Raw genomic sequence first — 19,488 nt, forward strand, 5'->3', positions numbered from 1 at the left:
ACAGTACGGGAATAATTCCATGAGAAGTTGGAGGGGTGGCGCTGTTAAAAGCAGTTCATTGCTGGATGCATTTAAATTGTACATATATTTTATTAGCTGTTTTATTATTATAGCAATGCATGTTAACTGCAGAAAATTTGGAAAATAGAAGGCATACCTCATATATTAGGTAGGTACTTAAGTAAGGAAAATATTCCACTACTCAGAGATGTATACTTCTTGTTATAAAATAAGAATTATATTATATATGCTCTACATCATATCATTACCACATACTATGATGTTAGCATTTTTCTAAATCCGTATTCAGTGTATGTATAATAAAAAGCATGTTTTTCTATTCACTAATTTATTTAACCACTCCCCCTTTTGCTAAGTTTAGACTGTTTACCAATAGCAATGACCCTGATTGTTTCCTTATGAAAATTTCATAAAGTAGAATTACTGGGTCAAAGCATATAATTCTTTTTAAAGCTCTTGACATATCTTGCCAAAGTGCATTCAAGACAATTTGTATGAATTTATAGTCCTTCTGATAGTTCCAATTTAACCATGCCCTCTTCAACCTTTTATTTTTATTCTAGTCAATTTGATAAGCAAAAATTGTAAGGTTGAACATTTAATCATATTTTGATTGGCTGTGTTTTGTGAATATGGAATTCTTTACAGTGAAATGATTATGTAATTTTGTTTTCAGACTCCTTGAGATAATGGGAGGGACTCTGTATTGTCAAAATTCAGGGTAGGGAATATTTGTTTTAAGTAATTTCATAACAGATATTAGGTGCTGTGAATAATACAAAAAGGATAAGCCATCGTCCGGGCCCTGCACAAGCTCACAGAATCCTTTAGAAGAAGGACATGCAGGCAAAACTTCTAACAAAGGCTCAGCTGCAGGAGGTGCCTCAAGGGAAATATGAACAAGGGCTGTGGCAATGGGAGCAGGGAGAGTGATCCCAGATGAGGAAGTCTGAGGGGGTTGATGCAGGAACCTCTTTGGCATGAGACCATCTAATTTCCAACCTCTTCTTGCCTCCTTGTACCAGTGGCATGCCTCAAAAATCACCTAAAGAGTTTGTTTAAAATGCCAATTCCAGATCTTAGCCACCATGATGGGGATTAGGAGTATCTCCAGGAGAATCCAGGAACATACCTTCTGAAAAAGCACCTAGGTACTTCTGAGCCTGCCCTTGGAGAAGGGCAGCCACACTTATGTCCACTTGCTGCTCACAGTGCCAGAAGGGGATTGCCCTCCTCAGCGATGAACTCTCTCTCCATCTGCACTCTGGGCCCCCTTGTGACCCACCCAGAACTGGACTATGGCACTGCTTATCAATCTCCATTGCCCATCATGCATTCATTCAGTCTTTCCTTCATTTTTGAGCACTTGTGCTGGCCACTGTACTAGTTGCTGGAGGATATCCATGCCTTCAGGATATTCACATTCTCCAATCTGTTGGAGCTCTGCCCAACTCACAGTGGTCTGCAAAGGGTTAGAAAATGTTCATGCTGGCTGGGCATGGTGGCTCATGCCTGTAATCACGGCACTTTGGGAGGCTGAGGTGGGCAGATCACAAGGGCAAGAGATCGAGACCATCCTAGCCAACATAGTGAAACCCTATCTCTACTAAAAATGCAAAAAATAGCTGGGTGTGGTGGCACACGCCTGTAGTCCCAGCTACTCAGGAGGCTGAGGCAGGATAATTGCTTGAACCCGGGAGGCAGAGGTTGCAGTGAGCTGAGATTGCACCACTGCACTCCAGCCTGGCGACAGAGCAAGATTCTATCTAAAAGAAAAGAAAAGAAAAGAAAATGTTCATGCTTTGCCTATTTCCCTGCTTTGCAAGGCAAGGATGGCACTGCCTGCATGCCCAGAGGTACCTAATGTCTTTGTCTTACAGCGTCTGTCTAAATTAGAATACTTCTGCTAAACATGCATGCTTCCAGTACTAGGTGTAGTTTACCATTACACAAAGCTAGAGGGCTAAGGTACATAGTGGAAGCTCTGAAATACACAAAGATTTTGAAGTTTGCCATGGGTTACCAAAATATCTAATAAAGCCTGGGCTTTTGCTCATATGAAGATAAATAAAATGCCTAAATTCATAAAGAGATTATATATCTGATCGTGTCACTCTTGGTTACCTCCCTGCAGTATCAACCTCATCCCCCAGCCCAACCCGGCACCTGCAACCACTTTCCATTTTCCTGAATATGCTACTTTCTCTGGTCTCAGTCCTTCTTCCTGGGTCACTGCCCTCCTGTCGTCACTCTTCCCCAGTCTCATACCACCTGACCTCAGTCATAGCCACCCCCACTGATCCTTCACGCCTCAACTCAGGAGTGACACCTGCAGGGAGCCTTTGCTGACTCTCCCAGTGTGGAGAAGGCACCCTCTGGGGCCACCACAGCATCCTCGCTTACCTCCACTGCTGGGCACAGCATGGAATACTGTCCTGCATGCTCCATGTGCCTTGTAGATGATCTCCCCAACTCCACGAAAAGCTCACTATGGGCAGGGCCAGCTTCTTTTTTCTTTGAATATCCAGCATTGGGAATGTAATGGGTGCTCTGTAAAAGTTTGATAAATTAATGGCAAGGTGAATCCTCAAAATGTGGGCCAAGTTAATCCATAACCAAGAATGGCTCCATCTCAACACTTCATGAAAAGAGGACATCACCAGGTTGCACCACAGGAACAGTCCAGCTATAGAACAAACCTCTGAGTAAGGATGAACAACATCAACAGTGCACCCTTCAGGGGACCGCAGTTACCTCAGATTTGATCCAGGCCAACCAGAAAATCCAAGCATGGGGGACTCACAATAGGAAAAGCTCTAGGTAGTGGTGAAATTTGCAATTAAACAGCTTAAAACATAGTACACAATGGCCATCTGATTTCATTCAAAAATTATCTAATCATCTACTATGCTCCAGGCTTTGAATTTACATCAACGAAAAATGGTAGACAAAAGCCAATATCCTGGCAGGACTTACTTTTTAACTGGGGAGAGGAAATAATGGAAGAGATAAATAAAGTATATATTATGTTAGATGGTAGTAAGAACTACAGAGCAAAAGGGCGGAAAGGGTGAGAAGTAGAAGAGTTACTAATCTGAGTAGCCAGGGGAGCAAAACTGGATGGTGACACTTGAATAAAAATCTGAAGGAGGGGATGGAGCTATGCAGTCATCTGGGGAAGAGCCTCCCGAGCAGGGGAAATTGCAAAAGCAAAGGCTCTGAGGCACATTTGGTGAACATCAAGAAGGGAGTGGAGCTGAAATGGAATGATAGAAAATGAAAGCAACAAGAGATGTGGCCAGACCATGTAGGAACTAATCTGAAGCCACAAAAAGAATTTTGAAAGGAACCTCAACCAGGCAGTATGAGTGCTGGGTTCAGAGTCTAATCCTAAGGAAACAATATCCTAAAGAAGTGTCTAAACTGTGATCTGGCTCACACCTCACAGCTCATTGTGGTTTCAGTCCATGGTAGGAGTCCACTAGAGAAAAGACTAGTCAGTTCCAGAAGTTAGAAAAAGGTACACAAAAGAGAAGCTGACATCACATTGGCTGGAAGAGCAGATTCTAAAAAACATGGTGCTGTATCTAAAGACTAGTACCATTATTTAACCCTGATGTTCTTGGGAAAGAATCTTGGTCTCTGAACTCCATGAAATAATGTTTGTAGTGTGGTGTCTAGCATAGAGTATGCACTCAATAATCCACATTATACTAAAATATTTATCATTAGGTTACTGGATCGTGAATAAGAGATGAATAACCATGTTGGACATGGCCTCCTGGTGGGGGAATTAATGTCTTTGTTGCTTCTGATAAGATTGCCTCAGAAACTGGGGTGAACACGAGGCTCTGGGAAGGTCATCAGTGGATGAACTGGAAGGACTGGGGAAAGTGGGGTTGGGGATGGAGTTAACTAATGCCATTCTACCACAGTCTCGAGATGGCTCCCCTTGAACTTGCTGTCTCAGGGTAGCCAGCTGTCCTGGGTGCCAGGGACTATCCCAGTTTTAGCATTGAAAGTTCAATCCCCGGAAAACCCTACAATTGGTCACCCCAGTGTCAATATGTAAATGACCTTTGCATAATTCTTAAACTCAAAAGTACTTAGGAATCCCTAGAAAGCTTATTAAAATGTCATACTGCTAGGCCCAGATCAATTCAAGAGATTGATTTGATGGTTGTGGGGTAGATCCCAAGTAACCCATATCTTTAACTAGGTTCCCAGGGGTTCTGGGGTAGGTGGCACACAGCATACACTGGAGGAAAACTGTCCTATGGGAGACTATAGAGCATCCATCTGCTCATTAAGGGCTTTCCCAGTAGTCAGCCAGGAGACATATCCTGTATGCCTCCTATAGCTAACTATGGAGTCAAAGAGATTAAGGGAGAGGACAAGGAAATTCAAGGAATAAGCCCTTTTATAAGCAGATTTCATTCAGATTAATACTTAGAAATTAACAACAGCCTAGAACATCATCCAAATCAAGCTGGAGAAACACTACAACTTTTTGATAATTGTGGAGAAACCAAGAACTTAGGGTAAATGAAGACAGGGCTGATACACTGAATACATTCTTTTTCTAGCAGGACATTAGCAGAAATCCCACTCCAGGACTCCAGGCTGTCCTCTGAAAGGGGCAGCTTAGTAAGTCTAAATGGAAGAAGAAGAGGAGGAGGAAGAGGAGGAGGAGGAGGAAGAGGGAAGAAGAAGAAAAGAAGAGGAAGAAGAAGAAGGAAAGAAAAGAGAAAGAAGGAAAGGAAGGAAGGAAGAAAAAGAAAGAGAAAGAAAAAAGAAAGAGAAAGAAAGAAAAAAGAAAGAAAGAAAGAAAGAAAGAAAGAAAGAAAGAAAGAAAAGAAAGAAAAAGAAAGAAGAAAGAGAAAGAAGAGGAAGAGGAAGAAGGTGGAGAAAGAAGAAGGAAGAGAAGGAGGACGGGCAGCGGGAGGAGGAGGAGGAGAAAGAAATTAAGGCAATATAAATGCATAACTGAGAGTTAGCAAGGGACTCAAGGGTGAAACTGACAACATGTGGGCTAACTACATTATTATGAAAGGCCACATAAGAAACCAGGTACAAAACAATGGTTCTCAAATCTAGAATCAGAATCATCTGAGGTCTTGTTAAAAGAAAATACTGCTGGCCCTACCCCTAGAGTTTCAGATTCAGCAGGTCTGCGTTGGAGCCCAAGAGTTACATTTCTAACAAATTGTCAGGTGATACTGATGCTGCTAGTCTGGGAAACACATCTTAGTATTGTCTGGTTAACTTTTAAAATTCTATTAATTAGAAGGCATAAATCTCTCCATATCAATATCAATTTGTTCATCTTCTAAGTTAACAACAACAAAAATTAAAGTTGGCTTAAACAATTAGGAAATGTACTTGCATGCAGACGTAGAAGTCTAGGCAGGCTTCAAGGTCAGCTTAGTTCAGGGGCTCCAGCCCACTTCCCTGCAGTGCTCTTACCTCTTCCTTCATATATGTAGGAGCTTAAGCTTCCCGAAGAAGGTAAAGTGGCTGCAGCAATCTCATGCCTTAAGACTCTTCCCAGAGCTTTGTCATGACCAAGGAAACCAGATCAAGCAGCCCCAGAAAACCATGCCTCATTCTACTGGCCTGAACAAAATCACGTGCACCTCTTGAACCAATCATGGACAAGGGGGGTTAGGATTATTTTCAGTGTGAATGGGCCCACCCATGGAGCTGTGTTTCCCCTGAGTCACATGAGCTGAAAGAGAGGACAATGCCTGAAAAAAAGTCAGATTCTCCTATGAAGTAAGGGGACATGATGGATGAGCAATCAGCAACCTCTAGTCTGAGAAGTGGAACATGGTATCCAAACCAAAGGCTAAATGAACACATCTAGTGCTCCAGTGTTGGGGTGCAGGAAGTTCAGGGACCAGTCATGTTCAGATAGCTAAGCAAGCAGCATGAGTCAGTCAGTAACTAGTAAGGTCTCAATCACTAATCTTAGACTGAAAGCAGAATTTTTAGGAAAATGATTTAATATTTAAAGAGAAGGAAGGTGGAAAATGGAGGTGGCTGCCAGCCTGAGTCATTTCTACAAAGCAGGGAAATACTGAAAGCCTTTCCTCTAAGAACTGGAACAAGACAAGAATGCCCACTCTCACCACTTCTATTCAACGTAGTACTGGAAGTCCTAGCCACAGCAATCAAGTAAAAGAAAGAAATAAAGGGTATCAAAATTGGAAAATGGGAAACCAAGTTGTCCCTCTTTGCAGTCGACATGATTTTATATATAGAAAAACCTAAAGACTTCACAAAAAACTTTTGGAACTAATAAACAAATTTGGTAAAGGTGGGTATAAAATCAACACACAAAAATTAGCTTTTCTATACACCAATAACAAACTAGCTGAAAAATCAAAAAAGCAATCCCATTTACAATAGCTGCACAAAAATAAAGTAAAATGCCTAGGAATCTTTTTTTTTTATTATTTTTGAAATGGAATCTTGCTGTGTCACCAGGCTGGAGTGCAGTGGTGCGGTCTCGGCTCACTGCAACCTCCGCCTCCGGAGTTCAAGCGATTCTCCTGCGTCAGCCTCCCAAGTAGCTTAGACTACAGGCACACGCCACCATGCCCAGCTAATTTTTGTATTTTTGGTAGAGACAGGGTTTCACCATGTTGGCCAGGATTGTCGCAATCTCTTGACCTCGTGATCCGCCCACCTTGGCCTCCCAAAGTGCTAGGATTATAGGCATGAGCCACCATGCCCAGCCACCTAGGAATCAATTTAGCCAAGAAGATGAACTATCATTACAATGGATACTACAAAACACTGTGAAAGGAACTGTAGAAGACACACAAAAAAGAAAAGATATCCTTTGTTCATGGATTGGAAGAATTAATCTTGTCAAAATGACCATACTACCCAAAGCAGTCTACATATTCAATGCAATCTCTACCAAAATACAAACAACATTCTTCAGAATGAGATAGTTTAGATATTTGTCCCTACCCAAATATCCTGTTGAAATATAACCCCCACTGTTGGAGGCAGGGCCTGGTGGGAGGTGTTTGGATCATGGGGTTGGATTCCTCATGAATGGCTTGGGCTATCCCCTTAGAGATAAGTGAGCTCTTGCTCTGAGTTCACATGAGATTGGGTGGTTTAAAAGTGTGTGGCACCTCCCCCAAATCCCATCTTGCTCCTGCTTTCACCATGTGAAGTGTCTACTCCCACACTTGACTGTGAGTTTCCTGAGGCCTCCCTAGAAGCTGAGCAGATGCCAGCACCCTACTTCCTGTACAGCCTACAGAACTGTGAGTCAATTAAACCTCTTCTCTTTATGAATAATCCAGCCTCAAGTATTTCTTTAGAGCAATGCAAGAAAGGCCTAATACACAGAAATAGAAAAAAAAATCCTAAAATTAATATGGAATCACAAAAGACCCCAAATTCTCTAAAGCAATACTAAGCAAAAAGAACAAAGTGGAGGCTTCATACTACCTGACTTCAAAATGTATCCCAAAGCTACTGTCACCAAAATAGCATGGTACTGGTATTAAAAGAGATACACAGACCAATGGAACAGAATAGAGAACCCAGAAATAAATCCATAGTTACAGTCAACTGATTTTTGACAAAAGTGCCAAGAACATATACAATAGGGAAAGGAAACTTCTTCAATAAATGGTGCTGGGAAACGGGATATCCATGTGCAGAAGAATGAAGCTAGACCTCTTTCTCTCACCATACACAAAAACCAACTCAAAATGGATTAAAGACTTAAATGTAAGATCTAAAACTATAAAACTAGTAGAAGAAAACATTGGAGAAATACTTTAGGACATTGATATAAGCAAAGATTTTTATGCGTAACACTTCAAAAGCACAGGCAAAAATAAAGTAAAAATAGATAAATGGGATTACATCAAACATCAAAGAAGCTTCTGCACAACGAAGGAAACAATCAACAGAGTGAAGAGACAACCTATAGAATGGGAGACAATATTTGCAAATTATTCATCTGACAAAGGACTAATATTCAGAATATGTAAGGAACTCAAAAACTTAACAGCAAGAAAATCTAATTAACAAATGGATAAAGGAGGCCGGGTGTGGTGGCTCACACCTGTAATCCCAGCACTTTGGGAGGCTGAGACAGGCGGATCACGAGGTCAGGATATCGAGACCATCCTGGCTAACACGGTGAAACCCTGTCTCTACTAAAAAAAAAAAAAAATACAAAAAAATTAGCTGGGTGTAGTGGTGGGCACCTGTAGTCCCAGCTACTCGGGAGACTGAAGCAGGAGAATGGCATGAACCCAGGAGGCAGAGCTTGCAGTGAGCTGAGATCACACCACTGCACTCCAGCCTGGGCAACAGAGCGAGACTCTGTCTCAAAAAAAAAAAAAAAAAGGATAAAGGATCTGAGTAGACATTTGTCAAAAGGGAACATGTAAATGGCCAACAGCTAGATGAAAAATGTTCAACATCACTAATCAGGGAAATACAAATCAAAACCATAATGAGATATGATTTCACCCATTAGAATGGCTATTATCAAAAAAACAAAAAGTAACAGATGCTGGTGAGGATGCTAAGAAAAAGGAACTCATACACTATTGGTGGGAAAGATTATTAGTACAGCAATTATGAAAAACAGTATGGAGATTTCTCAAAAAAACTAAAAATAGAACTACTATATGATCCACCATTCCCCTATTAGGTATTTATCCAAAGGAAAACAAACCAGTATATCAAAGAAATATCTGTACCCTCCTGTTTACTGCAGCACTATTCACAGTAGCCAAGATATGGAATCAATCTGTGTCTGTCAACAGATGAATGGATAAAGAAAATGTGTTATATATACAAAATAGGATAGCATTCTGCCATAATAAAGAATGAAATCCTGTCATTTACAAAAACATGGATGAGCCTGAACAATCTAATGCTAAGTGAAATAAGTCAGGCACAGACAGACAAATACCACATGTTCTTACTCATATGTGGAGCTAAAAGTGAGCTCATAGATGTAAAGAGTTGAGTTGCAATTATTACAGTCAGGGAAGGGGAGGAAAAAGGGGAAGAAAGGGAGAGGTTGGTTCATGGATACAAAATTACCACTAGATAGGAGGAATAAATTCTAGTGTTCTATAGCACTGTAGGTGAATATAGTTTAATAACTTGTATGTAGTTCAAATAGCTAAAAAAGAAGATTTTGAATTGTTCCTAACACAAAGAAATGATAAGTGTTTGAGATGATAGATATGCTAATTACCCTGATTTGATCATTACACACTCTACACATGTGTAAAAATATGACTTTGTATCCTGTAAATATTTACCATTATTATATGTCAAATATATATATATATATGAATACAATAAAAAATAATACAAATTTTTTAAAAAATTGATATGTGCTCAGGCCAGGAGACGAGCAATAGCTGGAGCTATCAGGACTGAGGGTCCTGAGTCACAGGTCCCCACTAGGTCTCAGGAAAAAAGAAACAGCTCAGCTATTTAGAGTTGAGGCATCAGGTAGGAGCAAAACTAGTAAGGGTAGCAAGAGTATTTAAACATAAAAACCTGGGCTAAAAGGCTCTCAGGCTCTTGCAGCTAAGATGGGGATTGGCCATGGAGACTGGGGAGGGACTAGGACACATCCATGCCCAGGAGAAGAGGGACTGTGACCCAAGATGGGAGTCCAGTAGCTCCAGCTAAGGGGTGAAAAGGCCCACTGTGAAGCCACACAATATGTTGATTAGAAACAGGATTCTGGAACCAGATAGCCTGGGTTCAAATCTCATCTCTACTAATTACCGGCTGTGTGATCACCAAGCCTCAATTTCTGTATCTAATAAAATAGGTGATAGGAATACTCACCTCAAAGTGTAGGTGAAGATTAAATGGATTGGAATACGTGAAGTGCCTGGAACAGTCCTTGTCCAGCACAGGGTGTGTGCTACATAACCATTTGTGTGTTACACAGTCTGAGCACCTACTACTACTTGAAATGCACTCCTAAAACTTTGTAATTGCAGCTATAAACAATCAAAAACATTTATCTTCAAGCCAAACAACGAAAAGCTCTAGAGATGCCATTCTTATGTTTATTTAAGGAGTGAATATACTGTTTGTCTATATATGTATCAGATTCTGTGAGGGGATTTAAAAAGATGAATCTGAAAGGATTTAACCTTCCAAGCTAGTAGAGGAGACAAACCCTGTGCACAAATAATTTCAATACAAGAGACAGCTAAATCCCTTAGGAAACATACAAAAAAAGTGGTAGTGTTGTTCAGAGGGGAAGGTCACTACAACTGCAAGGACCAAGAATGACTTCAGAGGGGTGGGAGCATCTTAGACTAAGGAAAAGATCTTAGTCTAAAAACCAAAACAAAACATTGCCGTGATAGTAGAATCGTTTGTTGCTAATACACACCTAAAGAAAAGCCCTTAACTTTGTATGTCATTCTTCCATATGTTATCACATTCAGCTTCATGTGCCTTTATACATTTTGCAAGTATACAAAAACAAAAACACTCCTTAATAAAAAGGAAGCTTTGCTTTTTCCTTCTTTGAAGAGTAATTCCAGCAAACATTTCTAAAATAGTCCTGTGCTTTTTGACATGCACATATTGGTTGTTCAAAATGTACATCTCCCTTAGGAAATTCATTACATTTTAAATTATACATGTCTGTTAAAGCATAGATCTGTTCTACCTTCCATGTATTTGTTATTGCTGCTTCTGAAACTTCCTTACAGCCCCAAAGAGGTCTTAATCCCTGTCAAATGTTATTATGTTACCAACTTTTATGTAGTCTTGAAAGGGGTTGTTTATTTAGTTTCAGTGACTCCTTGTTAGTGCCAAATATTATTTCATTTCAGCACAGATGTAAGGGGTCCAATGACTGGAATTATTTTACAGCCCTGACATTGTCGAGAGATGGATACCAGTTTAATTATGGACAGCTGAAAATGATCTAGGAGTCACCTGCTACAGATATTTATCATCATTATGAATTTCTCACCAAGCTGTGGTCTGAGCACTTTCATAACGTTCCATTTGCGTTAGACAGACAGTATGATCTATATGGAACCTATATCTTCAGTCACCTTTAAATTTATGTATAGACAGTTTAATATTGCTTGATTATTTTCTTTTCCTCTTCTCAAAGTGAGAAAATGTTTCAGTCATTCCTGTTCTTTTTCTTTTCTTTTTTTCTGTTTTTCTCCATAGCCCCCTCTCACTGCTACCCTTATCCTTTCAGCTGTTTTTCCAATTATGCCTCATTGGAAATTACTCATTACTTAAAGAATGTGAATTGGATAGACTAGACACATACAGGATCAAGTAATGCAATAACTACAATGTAATTGGCCCTAAATAAATGCAGAAAGAATGAAGGAAGGAAGGGAGCAGAGGGAACAGGAAAGGAGGCTGTAAAATTACAGAACACTATTCATGGAATTCCTCCATCTCACATTTGAGAAGAAATTAACAGCATATTTTTTCCTCTACATCCTCCCGTTATACACTGCACCATAACAAAATACATTTTTACACCTTTTCTTTTTGTCTCTGCTTCTCTCTAAACAGATCTCAATTTGTCCTTTTCAGATTGGACAAAGGGTTAAATAAAAGGGGTAGCCAGGTTATGGCCAGCTGATAATAAATTCAGGTCACTGTCTCACTGCCCAGTTGCTCCTCATTCCATTCCATTCTCTGCTCTCACAACTTGGGCTGTGGGATCTTCAAGAATCCCAACTCTGTCCTGGATGTATGAATAACCGTAAGTACTGACTTTAGTGAACATTTATCATGCATATGTCAATCACCATGCAAAGTATTTACATGGGTTATCTCATTTAATTCTGGGTACAGAATTATGAAGTCAGCACTACTCATATTCTCTTTCTGTAGTTCTTTCTGTTCTCAGTTGGGACAATTTTGCCCCCAAGGGAACATTTGGCAATGTCTGCAGATCCCTTTGATTGTCACAGCTCGGTGGAATACAGGGATTCGCTAAATATCCTGCAACGCACAGAAAAACCTCCTATGGTAATTACCTGGCTCAAAATGTCAATAGTTCCACCATTGTAGATGTTAAAAAGGATGAGGTTTAAAAGGGTTAAGTAACTTGCCTGAGGCTCTGCAGCAATATGTGGGAAGACTGGAATGCAAATAGAGCCTGTAATTTTGCATTAAGTTGCACATACGTAGTTATGGCTTCCGCAACTGATTAATCATATCTTGTACCAAAGGAGCTAAAGTTCCCCACTGGCATCTTATGTGAGAACATCTCAATACAAGTGGCCCTTTTCAATCATTTGCAAATTATCTGCTCTTCCATCATTTTCATCAAATATGCAGAATCGGGCCCATCTAAACAGCCTTTCACGCTAAACAGAAAATTCTGTAAACACACACACACACACACACACACACACACACACACACACACACACATTGGGGCAATAGTTTCTCTGACTTTCTAATGATATAAGCAAATATAACAAGATGTAAGATAAAAGCAGAATGCATATCATGCTACCTAAGCAACAAACTTTAAAGATAGAATATATGGCAACATAGCTTACTATGGTGAATAAATTGCATGCATTTAATATGACATATTTAATAATAAACATAGCCCTTTGTATGCTGCAGGAGAATCAGATAGAAATGGTAGTCATCAGTATTCTTTTTAAAATGCCAATAAAAAATACTCATAATCTTTTTCTCTTTTTATCAGTTCTTCAATATGTGCAAATCGGTTTTGACAGTGTTTTTAGATATTGAGTATATTTTAATAATCTGAATAAACCTCAAAGGCAGCTGTGCAAACACACACATTTTGTGCACACATGGGCATGCACTCATGTACACCAGCGATCCCCAACCTTTTTGGCACCAGGGGCTGGTTTTGTGGAAGACAATTTTTTCACAGAGTGGGGAGCAGGATGATTTCATGATGAAACTGTTCCACTTCAGATCATCAGACATTAGATTCTCATAAGGAGCACACAACTAGATCCCTCACACACAGTTCACAATAGGGTCCACTTTCCTATGAGAATCTAATATCACCACTGATCTGACAGGAGGCAGAGCTCGGGCGGTAATGCTCCCTCACCTGCCACTCACCTCCTGCCATGTGGCCCGGTTCCTAACAGGCCGTGGACAGATTAGGAACTGGTCCTAACCAGGAGATGGGACCCCCCGATACGTATCACTAAAGTCACACACCACATGCCCACACACATATACAGGCACACATAGATAGGTCCCAGATCTTTCTTGCCAGAGCAGATTTCTTTCGCCTTTACTCCTCTCCCACAATACAGAGTTGCTGCCTCCCCTTTGTTCGGCACCAGCCCTCCACACACCCTCTCTGATGCTTATCCTCCTCTGACCCTGGCTGCAGGGGAAGTTCCACTTTCCCTTCAGAGCCTTTCCCCTGAATAACCTAGTCCTGGAGTATAACAGCAACTCCAGGCAGGGAAACCCAGGGGTGCTGCTGTCACCCCTGGCCTACAAGCACCACAAATGCCAAAGCTGTGTTTACCCAGAGCCAGACAGGCATTTCAAATTTCCAGATTACCTCTTACCCCTAAATTCTAAACTGCCACACCTGTTACTTATGGCTCGAAATTACTTCATCAGTCACTAGTTCCTTTCATTCTATAATAAATAAAAATCTCAAAATATAGCTAAACCACTGGTAGAAATAAACTTTATTCAGAGTGAGCTACCAAGTTAAATATTTTCTATTTTCATGGCAGGAAGGATTTAGAAAGCAAAAAGGTATCTGGTAGCTAGAAGTGGGAGGGGTGTAACAGAGGGATTTTAAAAGGTAACAGAAAGGAGTCAGAAGCAAATTCTGTATTCTTCCTATTCTTGCCCCATACCAGCCCTGTTTATCTAAATCCAAACAAAGACAAGTTTCTTGTGTGGCCACAAGCAATACCTTAGCTTGCAAGCCATAGATTTTCCTTACTCCTCACCTTTAGCACTGTGTAAATCTGAGTATGCCATTGTTATTCAATACATGTATGTAAGCATCTCCTGCATTAATAAAATTTGCCAAGGATGGTGCTGAAAAGGTATCATTCCTTTCAGTTTGGGCATAAAATAAGAGGGATAGAGTGATGGGATGATTAAATGAATATTATTTTAAATGAAATACTATATTTCACTTTTCCCTATCATATAGACCTTCTCTGACCAAAACAATAGCCACTAGCCACTTGTGGCTATTTACACTTTGATTTTAATTTTAATCAATTAAAAACAAAATTAAAAATTTGTTTTTTTTTAATCTCACTAGCAATATTAAAGTACTCAATAGTCACATGTGGTTTAGTGGCTACCATATTGTACACTACAGATAAAGAATATTTTCATCATCCCAGGAAAACTATTAGCACTAATATCAACAAATAAAAGTTGGAGAATACTCATTGTTTACATGGGAAGTGGGGGAATGGACCCTTTCATACAGTTTTGGTGGGAACAAAAATGCTACTAACAAAAACACACATGCACCTCATAGAAAAGAAGGAAAACTGAAATTGTTTAAATGTCTATCAATGGGGAACTAGTTAAATTAATGAGCAAACACCCACACAGTAGAAGACTATGCTATTTATTAAAAACCATAAACATAAGCAAAACATATCAGCACAGAAATCTGTCCTGGATGTGTTTTTATGTAAAAACACAAACCACAAAGCTCTTAATATGAGTAGTATAATCCCATTTGTGTTTGAATATACATATATGTGTATATACTTTTTACTGTGGCAAAGAACTATTATACTCTTACTTTAAGTAAATTTAATCAATCATATATTAGAGAAATGAGCTACCCAAAAGAATGTGTGCTGAAAGCCTGTTTGCCCAGCCTTGTGCTAGCCTAAATTGAGTCAAGCTCTAGCTTATGAATTCTGTTTCTGTTTGCTGAGGTCTTCATATATCCAAAGCAATCCTAAGTCATTCACCTCCCCAAAATAGGTTAAATATGAAGTCATATTTTGTGAATTTTTACAGTTACTGCAATAAACACCATGGGCCTCCAAGAAAGTCCCTGAAGCCAAAGGATTCTTTTAGTCGGAAACTGGTGGATATTTGGAGCTCCTGGAGGGAAAGTGCTCTCCCAGGCCATCTCTCTTCTACTACCCCTCTTCTCTCTGCTTCACACAACCACAGCTTGCCCTTTCCTCTGCCACCTCACTCCCATAACCTGTTCCAGGCAAGAGAAATCCAGATCCAAATCTTTACACAACCTCAGAATTCACTCGAGATTGAATATGCAGCAGGTTAAGCAATGATTCAAGCTGCTTCATATGACTTCTTGTAAACACACAAGGGAAATCATACAGCAGGCTTCATGGGAGTCCATTCTCTGTCTCTCTCTCTCTATCTCTCTGTCTTATATATGCACATATATGCATATATGTATAAATGTGCATATGTATATATGTATGCACACACACATACATGCATGCATACATTTGGTTTCCGTGAGAGCGCCTAGGGCAATTCTAAGCATTGGGCTTGTGCTTACTAACGTAGGGAGGTTCTAGAGAGAGGAGGAATGCTTAGAAGGAGAGAGGACACTAGTGTCTGTAGGTGGACCTGATCCTCAGGCAAGGAAATAATTTTGCTCATTTGGTATATTTTTGTTGGATCAAATCATTAGATAGTAAATATGATGTAATTCTTTGAGCCAGGTCAGTGATAAAGGAAATATTTTTACTTCTTAGTGTGTACCGAATTACAAGCTCCCTAACAGAAAAAGAGCATCTAGACCCCTTAAATATCTTCACACAATAAAACATAAACATGGCTTCTGCCTCAGCTGCACTCTTTGAAGCTTAATTTCCTCATTCACCAATCATTCCTGGAACCGAGTGACCTTTGGTCATTCAGCGTAGAGCTTCTCTCCGGTCCTGGCAGGCCTCTCTGCCTGGAGAGCTGACCTGAAGAGGTCAGGAGACACAGGCCTTGCCTGGCAACAGTTTTCTCCATTTTAATAAGTCTCATTTGCCCATAAGACTCATGCTTTTTTGAGTTCCTGATTCACGCCAAGCACATTTACTTGGCATTTTGGATTAAAGAGCACTAAGGTTTTAACCCGTACAGGACTGTTTTTCTGACTAGTTTTGGAAGCTTAGATTTTTGCCTAATTACTCCCCAAGCACTGCCAGCTTGCTGCTCACATGTTCTCTTATGTCTCTCATCCCCCCAATACCTATAGCCCTGGCTAGCTTACCCCCCAGTGCACACACATATGCACAGGTATGCACACTTATTTTGACATAGATGATGGGCAAATAATCTTTACAGTGCTAGAATGTTGAATATTTGATTATTCTTTTAATTAATACAACTAAGGCCAGGGAGGAGAAACCTTTGGAGATGTTATGTGAAAAGGTACATTTCCTTTAAATTCTGTCTCTTTAATTTTTTCTTCCCTCAAAAACTTGTCCTTCAAACAGAGATTCCCGAAAGATTTGTTTTTCATCTGAGACCAAACTACTGGCTACATGGCTACTGATTGGGTAGAATTGTTAATTATGGGGCATCAGAAGAAAGAATTTTGAAAGGAAATTAATTTGTAAACATTTTTCTTTTTCCGCCTCTTTTGGGAATGACCCACATACCATGAAAATGTTGTCTCAGATTTTGAGTTCAGCATAGACTTTCATTTTCATTAATTATTCCAATAATTCACAGTATCATTCCCTTTGGGAGATGCACAGAAAGAAAGTGGCATTTAGAGAGTCAAGCCTTTTCAAAGCAACCCTGGGGGAGGCCAAGTATGCCCGGCCTCTGCCATTCCTAGTGGTGCCAGGGGCAGGCTGTGCCTTTATGCAGGATGTGGCACATCGAGTCTGCCTCCATGTGGGCCGCCCCGGGGCAGTTCGGGAGGAGGACACCGCCCAGGGCACTCCTTAAGGCTGCCTGTCCACCACTGCTGTCTCTCTCTGTGTCTGTATGTCATGAGAGCATGTGTGCCTGGCAAACTGGAGAAGCCCCTCATCTCCTGTCTCCCCATGTCAGGGCAGGACCTCACTGTTACTTTGATGCTGTAACGGATTTTTGTTTGAAACTAGCACTCCACAGATAGTTTTAGACAAACCAGTAATAACTATTATGGCCTGCAAAATACTTTTCTCTCAGGATGTTTTGTTATGCTTTGAATACATTTTAATACAGTGAGGTAACATTCACAGACTCCTAGAGAAATCACCTCCAGAGACATCCCATCCATTGCCATGACGCCAGGCAGGCTTCACTCAAACCCCCCAGACACAGGTGAATATCCTGTTTTCACAGGTCATCAGGAAAAGAGACTCCACAACCACTCTGGGGTAACCCTTTTCAGTGTTGACTTCCCTTCAGTGCTGTCATTATCTTTGTATTAGAGGGAAACACTAGCCTGCCATGACCTTCAAAAACCCACATTTGAATGTTTTGAATCAGATGTCACAGAGCCTGTCAGCACAGTATTTAGCTGGCATTGAAAAAATGCAAACCAAATATTGACATCTACTCTTGGGGTTGGACCCAGTCAGACAGCTTTCACTTTACAGTAAACGCCTGACCTCCGCCCCCTTAGGATCCCCTTCCACGTGGGATCTGGTCATCATTAAATGGTGAGGTTCTGCAGGTGTACTGCTATGTCTTTCTGCTCCCAGAAATCACAGCCATCATGTCTCTTTCCCTAAATTGTGTTAGGAGGAGCACAACTGCCATAAAAAGCAAAGCACTGTATTTCCTAGAGTCCTCACAAGGATTTCTGACATGCAAAGATTTCTGACACTTGGTTAGTTCCTTTGGTTTTTAGAAAAGGTAGCTTTAAAGGAATCCTTTCTCTGGCTTTCCCCTTCTGTGATGCAATGCGGGAAACCCCAACGTGGTCTCTATGAGGTTCAGTTACATTTTGGCACATGGTAATCCATAGAGCCTTTTGCAGTTAGAGGAAAATAGGTACCTCCCTTTCTTCCGGCTATTTCCCTTGGCGAAGTAACAAGTCAAAAGGAACTGGACTGGTCAGGAAAGTCCTGACCAAGAGCTCAGACAAGACACAGCTCCATGAGATGCAGTGTGCGCAGTCATTGTCTGAGACCAAGGGCCTGAAATTGACACCATATGTGCCCCAGGAGTGATTACTCCAAGGGGGTAGAAAAGCAACATGTCAGAACATTTTAGTAACACCTAATTCATCCCAAGGTTATAAATAAATATGATGCTTGCTTAAAACAAAAGTCAAAAAATACTTCAACTAGATTACTTCTGTGACAGTGCTTCAGGAAGAGGTGAACTTTATTAGGGAGACAACATGAATAAAGAGAAACACATAACAAGTTTTTATGGTATATTTTACGTGATTTTATTTTTTTTGCAGTAAATAAAGTGGTTATAGGGCTCCAAGGAAAAGGGCCCAGATGTTAGAGCGTTGTGTGAAATTTAGGGGAAACAAGCTGTAAAAAACACAGTCATAAAACAGGCTGTCAGTGCCACACATCTGGACAATACAGCTGTATGTTCCTAGTGGCTGTCGTCACCCAAAGAAAACTCAATAACCTTATTTCACCCCAATTAGGCTGCATACCAACATGATCAACATTAAGTTGCAGGGGGGAGCAACATTCATATGGCGCCTTTGTGTCAAATAGCTTTTATCTTTCATTTGAATTTAGTCACAAAGAAATAAAAGACTGCTAACATAGTCATTTCCACTATTATAAAACCCTATTTAATTTGTAATGTCCTAATAAGTCAAAGTTTGACATGTTGGACTACTGGCTATGCCAAACAACAATAGACTTTGTGTAGCATGAATCACCCTATCAGTCATCCTAAAATGGAGCCCAGCCTATCTTTTCTCTACCCTTTTCCTGGAGTCTGAGTCTAACACCATCGTGGGAAGCACTCTGCCTTACTGGAAAAAGAAGTCGATATTCAGACAATCCAATTTATTTAAAGCAGAAGGTAAATGCCCCTCTCTGTAGCATTGAGGCATTTTTTTCCCTAACTTTTTTTTTTCAGCCAGCAGTGAAGTATCTTTCCAGTATGACAAATAATATAAAATATAAAATTTCCTTTCATATTTTCATCACTGACAGACTGTGCCAAAGGTTATAAAACATCACTTTTTCTAATAATTGTGTTTCTGTATAGGTGTTAATGGCAGCAAAAGCAATTATGGATAGTGGAGAGAAATTAACCTTACCACTGATAGGGAAACTCTTGAAATTTCAACTTCTTCAGATTAAATTTAAGGACCAACAGCGACGGGAAAATGAAAAGAAGGTACTGTACGATCTGGTGGGTTTTCTAAAAAGGGCAAGTGGTGAATGAAATGGAGCCAGGTTTCTCCAGGGGCACTTCCTCTCTTCTTAAGCCTACCATTAAGTGTTACCTGGCAAATTTGGCTGTCACCTCAACTTCTTAGGGAAAGGCTGTCCAAAGATCTGG

At 40.3% G+C, this 19,488-nt stretch overlaps 1 protein-coding gene across 1 annotated transcript in view; it reads left to right on the forward strand.

Moving 5' to 3' along the window:
- The window catches only part of SPAG17 (sperm associated antigen 17), a 238,369-nt gene that overhangs the window by 50,541 nt on the left and 168,340 nt on the right, over nt 1-19,488 (forward strand). Inside the window, exon 4 of the mRNA XM_030824766.1 lies at nt 19,192-19,323. Within this exon, the coding sequence (XP_030680626.1) occupies nt 19,192-19,323 (132 nt within the window). The remainder of the gene's footprint in view (nt 1-19,191; nt 19,324-19,488) is intronic.

This window comes from Nomascus leucogenys, chromosome 12 (genome assembly GCF_006542625.1).
Source record: "Nomascus leucogenys isolate Asia chromosome 12, Asia_NLE_v1, whole genome shotgun sequence".
In the NCBI taxonomy this organism is placed as follows: domain Eukaryota; kingdom Metazoa; phylum Chordata; class Mammalia; order Primates; family Hylobatidae; genus Nomascus; species Nomascus leucogenys.